This window comes from Larimichthys crocea, chromosome XXII (genome assembly GCF_000972845.2).
Source record: "Larimichthys crocea isolate SSNF chromosome XXII, L_crocea_2.0, whole genome shotgun sequence".
In the NCBI taxonomy this organism is placed as follows: Eukaryota; Metazoa; Chordata; class Actinopteri; family Sciaenidae; genus Larimichthys; species Larimichthys crocea.
In genome coordinates this window covers 12,582,659-12,599,814 of record NC_040032.1, presented here as the reverse complement: position 1 = coordinate 12,599,814, position 17,156 = coordinate 12,582,659, and the positions used below count along the sequence as shown (strand labels likewise).

General features: G+C 41.7%; 1 protein-coding gene across 1 annotated transcript in view; it reads right to left on the bottom strand.

Annotated features, from left to right (window-relative positions):
• Positions 1–2,398: 2,398 nt before the first annotated feature.
• The window catches only part of map6a (microtubule-associated protein 6a), a 20,432-nt gene continuing 5,674 nt past the window's right edge, over positions 2,399–17,156 (bottom strand). The window contains exons 4-7 of the mRNA XM_027273587.1: positions 7,731–7,944; positions 7,358–7,572; positions 4,065–4,175; positions 2,399–2,884 (exon numbers count right to left, since the gene is read on the bottom strand). Coding sequence (XP_027129388.1) covers positions 2,743–2,884; positions 4,065–4,175; positions 7,358–7,572; positions 7,731–7,944 — 682 coding nt within the window. The 3' untranslated portion in view covers positions 2,399–2,742. The remainder of the gene's footprint in view (positions 2,885–4,064; positions 4,176–7,357; positions 7,573–7,730; positions 7,945–17,156) is intronic.

Below are 17,156 nucleotides of genomic sequence, written 5' to 3'. Positions count from 1 at the left end.
TAGAGCAGCTCAGGTCCTCAGCTGGACAGTGTAATGGACTGCAGTCCTCACATGGGAGCGGTGCACTTGCACTTTCTTGGGACTGTCTCAGTCTTCAGCTATGTGGCTTCTGCTTGTCAATCAATTTTCTTAATGTGCTTAACATAAGTACTTTACTTGAGTATTTACATTTCACGCCACTTCACACTTCTACTCCACTACTATTCAGAGAGAAATATACAAATATACTAGTTACCTTACCAAGATTCAAGCATCCAACAACATTTAAAGTAGTTGGAATTAAGTTGTTTTTTCCTACAGGTCCCCTTATTTCTTAATCATTTTTATACGAATTTCCCTTTTTTTTTTCAGCGCAAATTATTGGTAAATTATAGGCAGTCGTTTGTGTTTAGCTTGCTCTGTTGGGTTTATAAACAGGAACACCGAAAATCTTAATGACTGTAATGATGTCTGTAAGATTAATTAAGTGAAACACTGCGTGGGCGTCCATTTCTGGGAACCTTTAGATGAATCTGCAGTCACTAACATTTCCTTGCTATGAAATTACAGGAAGATACAGAGGTATAAACCAACGACAGTAATCAGCAGCCACTGACACTGGGTTTATTTATCTGTATAAACTTCTTTTACTTTGATTAATGTCACATTTTTGATACATTTATTTGCAATAAAGTATTTTTACAGTGTAGTATATCTTCTTATAAAGAATATGAAAGCTTCCTTCACCGCTGATGTATTTGCTGTTTGCAGGTAAGATCTTAAGTCTATATCTTTCAGAAGTGATAGGCGGTGTCATTGCATCTGAATTAAATGTGTCACAGCAAAAATAACAGCGACAGAAAATAGCAATATAGATTTTTTTGCACACACATCTTTGGATTTTAAATAATTTGTGAATATTCCATCAAGACGGCCGACATTAAAACTGACAGACTGAGTGTTGCTTCTGCGCCACTGCAACTTGTGATGAGACACTGTATGCGAAGCTGCGAACGCGACTGTGCTGTGGGATATTATGTGAGAATAATTATATACTGTGTGTTGTCATTTACAGTTTGCTAAGGAGCTAACAGCATAATGAAGGGAAGCCAGTCTAATGAGGAGGAATATGAACTGTGACAAGGAAACAGGAGCCTGCTCGCCAAAACCTCAAACCAGCTGCCTAGTCTTGTTTCTTCTCTTTCCCTGTATACACCGGACTGTAAGTCATACAACATGAAGTATGAGGACCTGCCTTATGGAGCAGAAAGGTTGCCAAATGTTGCTTGTGCTTCAGGTAAGTAGGTAACCCATCGCTCTTTCCTTTTTGTTGCTGACTTGGACATCTGACAGCGTGTGTGCAGTAACAGGTTCTGTCCTACTTTTGGTCTAGCTCCTGCTGGACAGGAACTAGGACTGAATCTGTCATATGGGTGACCAAGCAGAGACAATGAGCCAGCTCTATATTTCCCTGCTTGCTGTTTGTTGGATTAAACTCGAGAGGGCTGGGTATCGAATCTCAGTATGTTCTTTGGTACTGGCAGGAAATGTAACAGAAACTGCGAGCTTTTTGACCGTTAATTTCAGGTCAGCGGCTGCTTGAGTGTGGACAACATTTAAAGGTCCCATCCAGATGGGTTTTAAAAGAGTGCTCGGACTGTTTAAAACAGAAACTGGATGAAAATCTGTGCAGTGTTAAAGTCTTTTTAGTTCTACACATGCTTTGTCAAAACCTGGTGTCTGCATGACGTACAATGCAACCTGGTCAGTGTTTCAGTGTTATGCACAAGCAGCAAATGTAGCCTGAAGCAGAGATTAGGTCAGAGCTACCAAGGTCTCATTTCTTTGTAACTTCTTAGCTCAAACTTCGCCCAATCACTTTGTTTTCTGGATCCACAATTGGTTTTTGTATAACTTTTATCTCATATAATATACAATAATACTCCCCAATACTCGTAAAGAGATGTGTACAATTAATGGTTTAAAGAAATGTCCACTCCCACTGTGTGTAAGACACAAACTGGACCGTGATTGGCTTCCATACTTGCTCCTGCTCCTACATCCTGGTGTTAAACTCAGATTCAAGTCGAGCACAACTGAATGTTTGACCTTCAGTTAATGAATGTAAGATGATAAATACATCAGCCATGCTCAAACATCACAGTAAAGGAACTTTTTTTTGAATGGAGGGGGACTTTAAATAATAAAAAAAGTTTTTTTCGTTAAATAAAAAAAGGTTTTTGTAGAAAAACACGTATCCCGGTGGCACTAGTAGTGAAAATGATGCCAAGCCCTTTAAAACTCATCCAAATTTAAGAGCTACATACTGGGGCACATCATAAAAAACCCTATATGAAAGTGACTGACCATACAACAAAAACTACAATACAGTATGGCAAGTTATGCTTATTTATTTACACTAAAACCGATCAATGTACAGTACAGTTGGTTGTAATTGTTGTATAAGCACTTTATGGTTTGGTATTTCTAATAATTTCGACATAGAATTTGAAAATAAATTGCATGAAACCAGAAAATAAATGATGTAGCACCTTTGCAATAATGCCATGGGTCAAACAGCTGTGACCTTAAGAGCCAGACGCTGCTTCAAACATGCATGTTTCAAATATGTGGGCTTCCTCTGAATAGCGGGGATTGTGGGATTCGCCTCTTTTCCTAATCCAACTTAGTTGCAAATACTAGATATTTACAGTACAGAGCAGCAGTCTGTGTGTATAAGGTACATCTGCAGCCTCTGCAGAACTAATCAGTCTGGTTCCCGTCTAGGGCAAATCGTACGACTCCGCCGCTCCTCCGAGGTTCTGGTCTCTCCAGTAGTGGCTCTCCTCCAGTAGCACCCTGGGAATGATGATGACTGGGTCGGAGAGGCTCGTCCTCAGCATCTCTAGGAGGCAGCAGATGGTTAAGATAACAGAGAAGAAGAAGAAGGAGACAGAAAGAGACACACGATGAGGCATTTCTCTCAGGCGACGACAACAACAAGTCTTTGGGGTTGAGTCGAGCTGAGCACCCTGTGACCGCTCATTTCAAGGGAGAATATCAGGCTTACAGCATCACTGCGGGGGCTTCTTTGCCTGTTTATCACGAACATTACATAAAAACGCCTCATGGGAATCAAGTGACTTACAATTTATGCAACATATAAAGCTCAACAAGACTTTAAAACAGATTGTGTTGTGGGAATACATGTGTAATTGCGTTTAGATCGATACAGGCGATTGGTTTGGATCGATACTGACCCGTTCAATTAGTCACGGTGACATTAGGACTACAGGATGCCGATAGTGCAATGAGGGTCTCGGGGTGTTCTGTGAAAGAATAGCTACAAGATGCAATACACAGCATTTAAATCAGCAGTATAAAGTTAGAGTAAAGATCATTAACATGCACTTACAATTTCCTTTGAACAGTCTCTCTTTCCAAAGCAGAGCCGCTTCCCTCATTCCATTCATACTTACCCCTCATCTTATATCCAAGCTAACACTCAGATATTCTAGGCATAGTGCAGTGAATCTCTAGACCAGATTATTAAACATAACATCAGATTGCAGGTCCAACAGAAAACAGTGGCAGGCATGCGTTACAGACTCAATGAAACTTTTACCCGGTGACAAACGAGCTAAGATGCAGAATGCTTCAGTTCGTGATTACATGAGTGATCTCCACTCTCTCTCCTTTCGGTGGATAATTCATGCTTAACCATGAGGAGTGGGTGCATTACTACAGCAGCTGACAAGAGATTTTAACGATGGTTGGAGATGACTGGACTAAACCTGAGGCCTCCTTAAGAGAAGGTACCTTAAGGAACCTTTACATATAGGATGTGACAGCAGGCAGTCAACCTACCACCCCCCCCCTTACACTTAGTGTCCATATGGAAGAGAAATACAGAGGGGCTATGACCTGAGGAGTAGACCAGAGATAATGTGGGTGGTTCACCGGTATAAAAACAAAACTGTGCCACTGTAAAACAAAAGTAAATCACAAGTATGTATGAATGGGAATGAGTGGCATTTGTGGCTCGTGGTCTATTTTCTTTTTTCGTCGCTCTGGCGATTGATTACCTGGGATTGGGTAGTGCACAGCCCCACAGGTGTTGCTTTAGAGTCTGCACCCAGCCAATATCTCGGATTGGCTGGCAGAGTTGTATGTAGTGGTACTGTTTTAGCACAACCCTTCAAATGAATCAGAATGTCACTCATTAGCACACGACAAATTGGACACAGCATCATCTAAAATGTGACTTCCTCAAATAACCCATGACACCAGACTAAGTATGAGAAGAAGAAAAACAAACAATGTGATCTCAGCAAATGTAATATCACACATTTGTGGGTGTTTTTGTCGTCGTTGTTGCATCTTTGATACATTTACTAGAAGCCTACCAAGAAGCACATGACATCTTATTCTGGTATAAGTTTCTGGACATCCTTTGACATGCAAAATATGCTCTATAAGTCGGAGGAGTTCTTGGAATATATTAGAGAGAGACACGATGCAAGAATAATATATTCTTCAGTTCTCACGGGGGAGAGGGCAACATGCAAAGGGCCTGCAGAAGAAGGATGTCAGAGCTCATGCCAGAATGCGGCGCAGTCTCAAATAAGCACAGAAAGAAGTTGTTGTGAGAGCAAAAAAGGAAAAAATTCTCTTCCATGTGGATTTATTTTATCGGGGATGTCTGTCTCACAAAGACAAAAGACTTGGACAGGGAGAAATGCTGACAGATACCTGCAACCGCTAATCTTTCACCATTCCTCTCCATAAAAAAGCAAGAAAGAAAGAAAAAAAAAAGCAAGAAGACACTGCTTTTTCTGCTTTTTTTTGCATTTATTTGTCATCATTAAACGTGAGCAAGCAGATAGATGCATTTATTTGTCATCATTAAACGTGAGCAAGCAGATAGAAACACAAGCACGTCACAGTCATTTTTTTTGTTTTGTTTTTTGTTTTTTTGCCCAAGACATAACTCTCTTTTTACCAAACTTTCTATCCTTATTTGCCTAATAATCACAACGATAGCACAGGGTGTGTGGTGTGCTAAGCACCGTTTACATTTACTGCCCCCCCTACAAGCCCACCCGCCCTCCCTTGTGTGTTACATGACAAAGGGCCCCCCCCCTCGCCCGCCCCTCTACCAAAGGCTGCAAAATGCTAATGAGTCGGGCCCTCATCCCTGATGGGGCCGGTGATGGTGGTGGCGGCGGCGGCGGTGGTGGTGGTGGTGATGGTCGCCGTCTCAGACACCACATAAAATAAACAGTACAGTGAAGAGCTGAGTGGCTAATGAGAGCAGTGAGGTGTATGTAGAGGGGGGTGGAGCAACAAAGATGGGTGACAAAACCGTACAGTGCTCTTCTAATCCAAAGACTTAAAAAAGAAGTCTCTCTCTCTCTCTAAATATATATATACTGTATATATACTAAGACTCAGCTGGAGCTGAAGCAGCTGGATGCTTTGGATCGAGTGCAGACCCAGCTTACGTGTAGCAGATATAAGCTATATATACACAAGGGAGGATATAATTAATTTGAACAGATAAACAGATACAATACAACTTACTTCATGTTCCCTTTTTTTTCTTCAACACATCTCACTGAGTCTTTTACAGCTTGTTTTGGTATGCTTTGCCATAGATAACTTCTGAACCGCGGCACCACCATGATGAACTTGCCGGACAAAGCAAATCAGCGTTCAATCAAAACAGTTTAAACATATAAAACCTCAAACCAACACCATACCTTTCAGAAACAGAGAGTGATGAACAACAGAAGCATTTACACTTATTATAACATCGCTGTGCTCCTTATTGTGGTGTATTAAAATAAAAATATGGCATTAACAGGTGAGTTATTATCTAGAAAGAGACGTCTTTAATCCCTGTAAACAAATGTCACTCGCGGCAGTGAACTGTTCACGCTTTATTCTGGAATAAATCCGTGCAGCTCCCTCTTTAAAGGTGATGCGGAAAGTGCCGTTAAGCTGAAATACGAGCCGTCTGCCATCGTCCAGTGGCAGTTTAATCACATTTGTTATGGTCACCCTTAGCATTAGAGTGCATTAAATAAAAAACAAAAAAACCTAAACGTGTGTTTGAGTGCATGCTACTGCGACTGCATAACTGTCGTGAAGATTTCGCAGTCTCGTTAATAAAGACTACGTCGGGGGTGATTACTCTGATGTACGGCTGTTGATATTGACAGCGCTTCATGCTGCTCGGCAGACGACACAAACATTTTTTCCGGCTCCGCTGAACTCATCCACCTCTCTGATTCTGAGAAATGTTTTAAATGCCGTTACGAGTGCACGGCATCTAATTGAGCCCGGAGTACTCATCTGCTATGCAAATGACTGGTGTTTAATGCATAATCAGTTTAAGTGTGACCCAGATGGTTAGATGGCAACAAATTGAGTGTTACAAAATAGAGTGAATTAAAAAGTATCGCCACATGAATGCTGAATGGGAGAACAGGGCGTTTCTCTTTAAGGTAACAGTTACAAACAGTTTAAAAATGAGACATTAAATAACAAAATCACATTTAACAAAGTGTTATATGATATAAGCCAACACACAGACTTTAAGCCCTGTGAGCTCAAACCATGAACAGAGAACAGTAGCAAAAAGATGACAGAGCAGGTACAAAAACAAGTCATGGATCAGACACTCATGACCGACCAAGCGGGACATTTATCAAAGATTTTTCATTTTAATTTAGCAAGCGTAGAAACGAAATCCAAACGGCAAATTTGATCTCAAAAAAAAAAAGGGGGGGAGAAAAAAAAAAATCCTTGATAAACTCGACAAAGCAATCTGCTCGGTTGATCAAAGCCAACTCTTCAGATTTGCTTGTCAGTGCGCCCATGCAGCAAGAGCCATCCATTGGCTAGTCAGGCAGCCAGTAGCCATGGCAACCTCGGAGATGGAGGTGAGCATAGTGGGGTGGGATGGGGGTGGTGGTGGTGGCGGTGGTGGTGGGTAGCGGCATCAAATGGCGGCGTAGGCAGATGCTCCCGCCCACTCGTTACTATAGAGATCGAACATAGCGTGAGGTGGGAGGAGCGATGACATGTCATGTCTAAACCCCCCCCCGCCCTCCCCGACATCTTATTTTATTATTGTTATTGTACAAACGTAGCCAAGAGGTAGTGAAAGAGGACAGGAGGAGAAGAACGGAGTGGAGAACAAAGAGGAGGAGAACATAGAGAGAGGAGGAGGAGGAGGACACAGAGGGAAAGAAAGATGAGAATAAAAGATGAGAATTAATTTTGCAGCCTCTGTGTTTGTTCCGCCCCCCCACCAAAAAAAAAAAAAAAAAAAAAAGAAACAAAAAGAGAAGTAGTGCTAAATGATTTTTACTCTTTTGCCTCAGCCAGTTTGTTGTTCATCTCTTTACTTTTCTCCTTGTCCCCCACCGCCGTCCGGTTCTCGGGCTGGTTCTCCGAGGTCATCTTCTTGGAGCCCCTCAGTGCGGCGCTCTGCTTATCTTTGGCTTTCCTCACTGGCTTGCCCTGGCCTGCCGCCGTGGCTCCAGACCTTTTGGGTTTAGAGCGAGTGGCACTATACCTGTCAACCTAAGGATGCCGGACAGTGGAAATGAGATTTCCTGAGCCTGAGTTGTGCAAATGAGATGAGCATGGCAAGAATTTCACAGAAATACAGAAACTCCTTCTTTCCCCTCCGTACATTTATTTGAAACCGTGCTACGACGTCATGAAATGTGCGTCCTCACCTGTTTGATGGGTTCCATGTAAGGCTCGCTGTACAGACTGCGTATCCTCCTCCTCTCCAGGGCTTTGTTGTCCGCAGACTGCAGCGGGGCTTGCCCCTTATAGGTGGCACTGTAGCTGGTCTCTAGGCTGGTCCTCTCAGTTGGTGGCAGGTACTGGGACTTGGCCCGGATCATCTTTGCCGGCTTCACATCTCTGTAAGCCTTGTACTCGGTTCTGTGCGGAAAAAAACGTCATTGTTAAGAATCTATAAGTAGGATACTAGGTTTAACGTTTTGGGAATTATGCTTATTTACTGAAATATCTACTCAATATGAAGTTACAGTCAGCAGACGGTTAGCTTAGCATAAAAACTGAAAGCAGGCTGTCCAAGAAAAGAAATTCCCCTGAACTCTCTGTTGGTTGCCTGGCACTGAAGTCACTGCGCCTGACCAAGAAATAGTCCAGAAGACAACTTCTCATTTTAACACTTTAACCACTGACAGTAATGATGCCTGGTTGCTCAAAATAGCCACATGTAACAGCCTTAATATCATCTGAACAGGTGAGTTGTATATACATTCACCCTCAGTACAGTTGTCATGAACGGGGAAATTAGCTACAGAGACCAAAACTGTTTTTTGTACCAGGCTGTAAACATGTTTATTTATGCTGTGAAGTTTTTAACATGGGGACTTATGGAGACTGACTCACTTCTGGAGCCAGCCTCAAGTGGACGTTTGAGGAACTGCAGCTTTTGGCACTTTCTGTGTTGGCTTCATTTCCCAGCCACGTAGGTTGCCGCTTGGTTTTTAACGCTAGCTGTTTCCCACTGCTTCTAGGGCTGGGTATCGGTACTCGATACTTTTCAGGTATCGACCGAAACAACCTGGTACCAAGTCGTATCGAAACTGCGCCTGTCAGACGATACCTGCATTCGGTTCTTTTTGTACCGAGATCAAGAAAAAAGTTGTTTCTATGGTTTTACTCGCAGCCAATCACCACAAGCGTTCTTTGATTCAATGCGCCGTGTGATTGGTCCACCAATAGTTTGTATGGCGGTAAAGTGGGTTCGAGCTGCGTGGAGTTGGCTGGTTATCATGACGAGATGCCGGTGACATTTACGCAACCGATTGCTTTCTTTTCACATGATTAATATCGAATCAAGCTGAAATCTGATTATGAAAGCTGATTTTTAAACGATACCCAGCCCTAACTGCTTTCAGTCTTTATGCGAAGCTAAGCCTACCAACTAACAGCTTATATTTAGTTTCAGTTTCCACAACACCAATAAAGATTCATCTGTTTCTTTTTTCCCCGATCACATTTATGCTGATTCATTCTACATTTCCAGTTTTCAGTCTTACATTTTATGAATACAGTTTGTGTTTTCTTAAATCAGCGACGGTCTGCATTGTCTTTGGTTTGTATGTTGCTTTTTTTTGTAGCATGACACCAATTTTGTAATCCCCATCCGGAGGAAATATGTGAAGTGAAGTGATGCAGTATCACTGTAGAGCAGAGCAATGTTAGGTGTAGGTGGTGGGAGGAGGTCTGCACCACAGTCTGGTGGTGTGATATTCTGTAGTCCTCTCGCAGCACTTCTAGAAGAAGGTCAGCAGTATGGCATTCACGCAGGCCAGGCTGGCCCGCAGCATGTTCTGTATCAAGCCTACTCACATTTAAAGACCGATGGACAGCTGCACCACAGAGGACAACCACAGCGGCTCGATAACAGGTGCATATCGACGCCGCTGAGTGTATCCCACTGCATCACTCTCTCTCTCTCATTTACAATTTCTATTTTTCTCTGCAGTGAACTCGTTCCCCTCGGCAGCTCATTCATTCGTCTGCAGCAAACTACCATATGCTACAGATACAGAAACATCGACGGTATTTCAATTGACTTCTCAATTAACTGACTCTTAAAATGCATGAAAATACATTTTACACCGAGATGATGATGATCAGTTTGCTTGTTTCATTCAACCAACGCTTGAAGACTAAAGATGTTATGTTATCATCTTATCTTCTAAAGCAAAAAAAGCCACAAAAACTCACAGTGGAAAAGCATTTGGCATTTTTGGTAAGCACTGTTTATATTGTTCCACTTCTCCTGCAATAGGATGCCTTGATGCTGTGGCTAAGCTCTCTGGTTGAGGTCAGTCAGATGACACCTATCAGTTGTCCCTTGTGGGCGCCAGTGCAGTCACAAACACATAAACTCTCCGACCCACCCACCAATGCAGCACAATTCAGCGAGAGCTACTCAATGAAAATTCCCTGTTCCCTGACTAAGTAAAAAAGCACTATATGAGGCAAAATCATCACTACGCGTTGGATAGACAAATAGTAGACAAGGTCGGGCCGCAGTACCAGAGCCTCGTTAGAACAATTTGTAAGGCCAAGTAAAATGGAAAGACGTGAAATCAATAACAGGCAGCTATGGAAAACAGTCCATGTGGTCCTATTAATATAATACATGTGGCAGGGACAGGCAATGTATACATTACGAAAACACAGAACAGTCTGTACATCCTGTAACACACGCGCAGAGGTGGCTGGGACCACGCCATACCCAAAAGATAGAGATTCGGGGCGGTCGGTAGCGTAGTGCAGTGGTCCCCAACCACCGGGCCGCGGACTGGTACCGGTCCATGGGTCATTTAGTACCGGGCCGCACAGAAATATATATTATAATATATTGATGTTTCATTTAAAAAAATGGCCGGATTCTTTCCCAATTACATCCGTCTGTGCCTCTTGACACACGTTAAGACAGGTCAAGACGCTCGTCTCAGTCACGTGATACGTTACCCCAGTTAAGCCCTCAAAGCTAGCAAAAATGAGTAAAAAACAAACGTCTTTGGAAAGCTTCTTCAGCGACCAAAACTAAATTATGGATAGACTGGACATAAGGAACACACTTCGGGTGTCATTGTCTCCTAGATGGGGCCGGTTTGTTGCGGAGAAACAAGCTCAGGGCTCCCACTAATTCAGCGTAATGGTGAGTTGTATTCTTATGCACTTTATATTTGTTTTTATGCCGGTCGCATCATTTTATTTTGTCGTATTTACCCCCCACACCTTGAAGGCCGGTCCGTGAAAATATTGTCTTAAATGAGACCGGTCCGTGGCGCAGAAAAGGTTGGGGACCGCTGGCGTAGTGGGTTAAGCGGCCGCCCCGTGTGTGGAGGCTATAGTCCTCGCTGCAGCTGGCCCCGGTTCGAATCCCGCAACGGCTAATTTACTGCATGTCAACCCCTGCTTCCAGTCTATCTTCAGCTATATTATCAATAAAGGCATAAAAAGGCCAAAAAAAATCTTTAAAAAAGATAGAGATTCAGCAAATATTAGCTTGGTGTTATTAAGTTTATTTGGTCTTGGTCTTGACTTAGCCTTGGTTCAGGTGGCCTTGCCTACAACACTCGATACAGTATTTGATGTATTAGGAGGCTAAACTTATCAGCATGGTTCAGATTGGAGAGAAAAATCAAATAGCAGCCAGCAGCACCAGAAGAAATAATCTCCTCTAAATAACCACCTACAGCAGTCTGATACTATTTAATGACTTTAGTTTTATATTACGAGACATTACATTAGAAGCAACCAAGTGATCAGATGTGATTTAATTTAATGTCATATTGTCTGAGGATTAGCACTGTGAGACCGGAGGTGTTGAGGAAAGACCTTTCAGAGTGGCGGCTTGTATTTTAAGCTGAAAGTATAGCACCGTATGGTTATTGTATGCATGTATTATTACACTACACGGCTCATTCAGGTCTATTTATCAATGAGAACAGCTGACATATGTGTCTGTTGTTTCCACAGCATTGCCTTGTAGGTCCTTGGTGTCACGGTACCAACAATTCTTCCCTGGTTACGAGACAGTCATAGCCGAGTCGTCTGACTTTGCGTCACAGTGTGAACGCTGCTTTCTGACCTTGTGTTCTTGAGGTGGGTTGTCATGGGACTGCATGTGGGAGTCAGACGATAAACAACAACAGCTTGTGTGACAAGCTGGTTTTACAGGAATTATGAAGCATGTTTTTTTTATCAGAGGTGTATAATTTGTTTTGTGCTTGTTTAGTCGCACACATGTTGGTACTACAGCCATGTCAGCAGCTCTGTGAGGCTGTAACGAGGCTGCTTATTAGCTCTAAACTCAAAGTACAGCTGAAGATCATTGGAATGCGTCCAGTTTTGCACGTATTTGGTCATAAATCAAAGTATTGGACAAATTAAAATGTCGCCCTGATGATGGTGCTAGAGGGAGTTCATTCATAAACTAGAGCCGTGCTGCTAACATGGATAAAATATGAAGTTTATGATATGATGTAGAACCTGCTCAAGTATTTAATCTAACCTTTGTTAACAAGACAACAACAGATTTTCAATTAAAAATCAAAAAGCTTTAACTTTTACCATCTGTTCTTCATAATTATATAATTAGTTGCCATTAATCTAAACTTTAATTAAACGTCAGGCGTTACAGTTCATGTATTAAACAAAACTGAGGCGTAAAATGTTCGTTTATCACGCTGTGAAAGCCAAACTATGTGAGATATACAAAGGCTGGTGACAGTGACATGGCTCCTGCATGCAGAAATCCCTCCAGTGGTGCAGAGACGAGGTGCGAATCACACAAGAGAGCGATTACGTAACAGGACCGAAGTCTACTTTCAATGCTCGACTGGGCCAAGAAGCCACAATGCAAGGACAGGTTACACAACAATCTCCAAGGCCAAGGGTATAAAGCACTCTCATGACACCACAGGGTGTGTGTATGTGTGCGAGAAAGACAGAGAAAGAGACAGATTGTGAGGACACACAGGGTTCACAGTGTGAAACACCGGTTTGTACTGTAACATTGCTACTATTCATGGACATAAGACTGTTTAACAATAAAGCCTGTGTGTCTGTGGACAGTGTGTACTTGGTACTTGTTTATAAAATTAGTGTTTTACTGTGCAACACTGAAAGCAGTTTACTGTACAGCTCTGAAGTTATGTATGTGCGTCTGACACTGGACCCCTGAACATGCCGGGTAAAAATCAAATCTCTGCAAACATCCTGAGATATTAATTATTCTTTTAACCAGCTTGACACATGTTCTACGAGCCAATTAGAATAACAAAATAATCATCTTTTACTATTGACAACATACAATATTTGCTACGATCTTTGCATGAAAAATATTCAACAAATACAAACTTCCAGCATTCACGGGTAAAAAGGTCGAATCTAAATTTCTCAGTTTTGTAATCTGTCAAACTTTTTTCAAACTCATTTTTCAAAATGAATCTCATAACACGTCCACCAACTAAAATGAAACCAGAAACAACCAGAGCTGATAACCAGCATCACTCTGCTGGAGGTAAAGTAGCTGAAAACGTTGGGTGAATAAAGCGTGGTGCACTGGAGAAGAGTTGTGTGACATGTTTTAATTTTGATGGACTTAGAAATGGTCTGCAGTTCACGTGTTTGCATTAGAAAACAATCATTGAGTGCTGTTGTTTCTAAACTTTCAGCTCATACTGTATGTTTGCATAAAATGTTTAATATGATTCAGTATGGGGCTGCAATGAACGATTCATCTGAGTACTTTAACTGTGTCTAAAATATCTATACTTTCTATGAGATTTCCAATAATTTACAACATCACAAACATTCCCAATTTAAAGTTTTTCGTCTCTTAACACATTTTGAATGATGCTTTATTATTTTGGAAGATGTTCAGACATTTCTTGCTGTGTAACTAAAACGTCTTCAGATTTCTGACCCCGCTGACCCGCTGCAGTGGAGGGGATGTGCAGAGCAAGGCCTCATCACTACAAGCGAACACTGGCACTGACAGGGGGTGGAACCACGCCAGGGTACGCCTCTGCTGAGCTTCATGCAACCCTCCTCTAACGTGGCACAATCTGGACCAAGAGGAGAGTCATGAGAGAAAAAGAATAAAAATAAATGTCTGCAAATTTCTGCTCTGCGTGATCAAACTGTGTCGAGCTGCATAAGTACGATGACAGGTTATTGGCAGGCTGCAGAAAAGCAGCCAGGACGAGAGTAAGAAACCTCAAATCAAATTTACGTCAGTGGAGGATTCCCATCAAACTGTGTTTTAAAAGCCCAAATCAATTTTGTGAATCAACAAGCTGACAACCAACATCAACATACTGTCAAGCATCATCATGAAAACATAAAAATAATATGTATATGTAATAGGTAATCCTTGCAGCACCATAAATTTTACAACAGTACTATACTACTATATAAATTGTACTGTATGTCTCCGACATCCACTCATGGAAATCTAAATCAAATAAATCCTGAATCAATCCATAATATTAATCCATTTCACGGGGGAGCTGGAGCCAATCCAAGCTTACAGTTACAGCTTGTAGAGCTGACACACAGAGACAAATTCATACTTTACGGTGAAACACGGTCGATTACAGTCAAACAAAGGTCAAAAAATTGTCAATCGTGGTCAAACAAGGTCAAATTCTGTCAATTACACGGACAAATTGGTCGAATACGGTTAAGTACGGTCGAATAAGATCAATTATAGTCAGACACTGACAATTCCATCAATTACAGTCAAGTACGGTCAAATACAGCGAATTACTGACAATTAAGAGCAATTATAGTCAAACATGGTAAAATGTTGCCAAGTACAGTCAAGTGTAGACTATTACGGTCAAGTACGATCAAACATGGTCAAATACAGCCAATTACTGTCCAACACGGCCATTTATGCTCACATTCACACCAATTTAGAGTCACCAATTAACCTGCATGTGTTTGGACTGTGAGAGAAGAAGAGAGAGAACATGCCCTACATAGATATCATCATATAAATAAGTGATAAAATCTAATTATAAAAAAGCTAATGCGCTGATGATAACATTAACTAATTAACACATATAAGGGCAAAAAGCAGGTAGATAATTAGTTGTAAACTGAAGTTATTGGACGAACATGAACGTGTGCCATCTGAAGCTGTTATTAATTCATTATTATAATCAGTAATAAAACAATAGCTGTATCTCGATTCTCTACATATGGATGCATGGGGTGTAAAATGGACATAAATTCCTCTGCGCATGAAAAACAAACTTCTGTGCACCATCACTGTCCACAGCGATTCTGGCTCTAATTCCCCACCACTGCTGGTCTGAGATAAAGGACTGGCCCGCTTCTCCCAGAGTACGCCAGAGAATCAATCTGCCCACGCACAATACCGTAGTTTCACTTCCTAACAGTGTTTCTTGGCGTGTCAGAGGCTGGCTCCGGGTCAATACTCCCTCCCTCCGCTGGGATCTGTTGGCCTCATCTCTATCTATCTCAGCCTCTCTGTAGCTTCTCAGGCAGCCGCTCGTTTGGAACCAGCTACACCGAGAGCTGTAACAGTATTACAGGGGGGGGTGCTCATCGGGTCACAAATGATGGCTACCGTGCAGATTTTACAAGCATTCTTGGTAGACGCTCGGAGAACCGCAGCCACCAAACAAACTCAGTTCAAATCTTCTAGTGAAGGGATGATTTATAACTGTTTAATCTGAGTCTTTCTCAGCCCGTCACAAAGTGCAGATTTTCAGTTATTAACACAGGGCAGAGTCCGGTTACAGCTGCAGGTTTAACTAGGCTACATTATCTTACATAACTCATTCATATGAAGAGATTTCCTCGTGAATTAACTGTAATCAGATCTGTTAAAATCTGATTGGTTACATAAGACAGTTGACAGTGGATGCAACAGATGAACGCCGGACATCAGATGAGATATTAGGATTACCCTTTGGCAGCTAAATCTCACAGAAACTCAACAAAAGTGGCGATTTTCAGGGGAAAAAAACAAAGTGCACTGTTATTACAGATGAGTTAGCTCGGGACATTTTTTTTTTTTCCTGATTTGTCCTCTGTCTCGGAGCACAATGGGGTTTTCCTGCATTCGCTGCTCGTCAGTAAGAACACGAGGCTTTGCTTGCTCTCTAAGAGGATCATTTTTAAATCCACCAGAATCCATTGGCCTCTTTACAAGTGTGCTGTCTGCTACCACGAGCAGCCACAATGCTCTGTAAACATGACATAAAAGACATTTTGAAATTCATCAAGGATTGATTTTTATGTGGCCAGGTGAGAAACACGGGGGAAGAAAGTGAAATGAAGAAGCTCCAGAGATCACGCCGCTGTGATAAATGTGGAGCTGCGATGCGTGACACAAATTAAAATTAAAAATTCATGCCTCTCTCTCTTTCTCTCTGTCTCTCTTTTTGAACTCAATGAACCTGCATCACCTGCCCTGCCATCAGCGATGAAACTCCGCTCTCGTTTGTCATTCTCGGGCCGTTTTCTGGATAATTCTTTATGCAATCTGCTCTTTTTTAACGTCTCCACGCATCGCACGATGGAACAAATGATGCTGACAAGATGAAGAATGGCCTTTTGTCTTTTTACAGCAGAAAAACACCGACAAATACTCCACCAGCGACCGTCTGAGACTTATTCTCATGCAAACAAACGGCATTTTGAACATAATGCAGCGAGTCGGCAGCGAGGTGAAGGTTGGATGGGACTTGTTAGGTTGAAAAATGCTGCACCATGAAGAGAAACTGTTAACAAAGTGGTTGGCAGGAAAAAAAAGAAAAAAAACTATAGCTGCATTTAGCATTTCCCCGGTGCATTGCAGAAAAGAGCTTTTTTGTTCAGCAAGCTCTCTGTGGATAAATAAAAGTTTATAAGTGTTCTCATCAGAAAATAAAGCTGAGGGAAACAAGACTTCACGTTTAATTGGCCTGCTGTAAATCAGCATAATGCAACGAGGGCTGGCTTCGAGTAGACTCTCTAATGAAAGCTGCATCCTGCTACAGGGTCTATAAATAGACTCTATATATAGACTCTGTGTGTATATACATATATACACATTCTACAGCAACTAAAGCGCCAACTGAGACAGGATTTTTGAGGCCAATGCAGATTTAAATTTAAGAATACGTCATCTCAAGCTTGGGCTGAATGCTGGTAAACACACGATAAAATGTGTTTTATTCTCAAGGACACACATCCTGACCTTGAAACTGGTTCTCAAACTGAAATGATTCAATCTTTTAAATTCCTGAGAATTTGGCTGAACAGCAGCAGTCTCATTTTTAAATCTCTCGTGGAGCAACTGGCCCAGAAACTAAAGCTAAAACTGCATTTCTTGTTGGAATATTATCAGATTAAAGCAAAACGATTGTGCCAGTGAACCGCCATACTTTAAAGTCTGTGCAAAGTAATAATAAATATGTGTTCTGAGTTTGTCAGTCCAAAGATGAAAGTGTTATTAACCACCCAGCCAAATTTGAATGATTTGATGTAACCGGTGTATTTTCCTCTGGACTCAGTTGTGTCATTGAGCCACGCTTTAAGAATAAATCCTGGACTGAAAACTGGTGAGAAGCTAT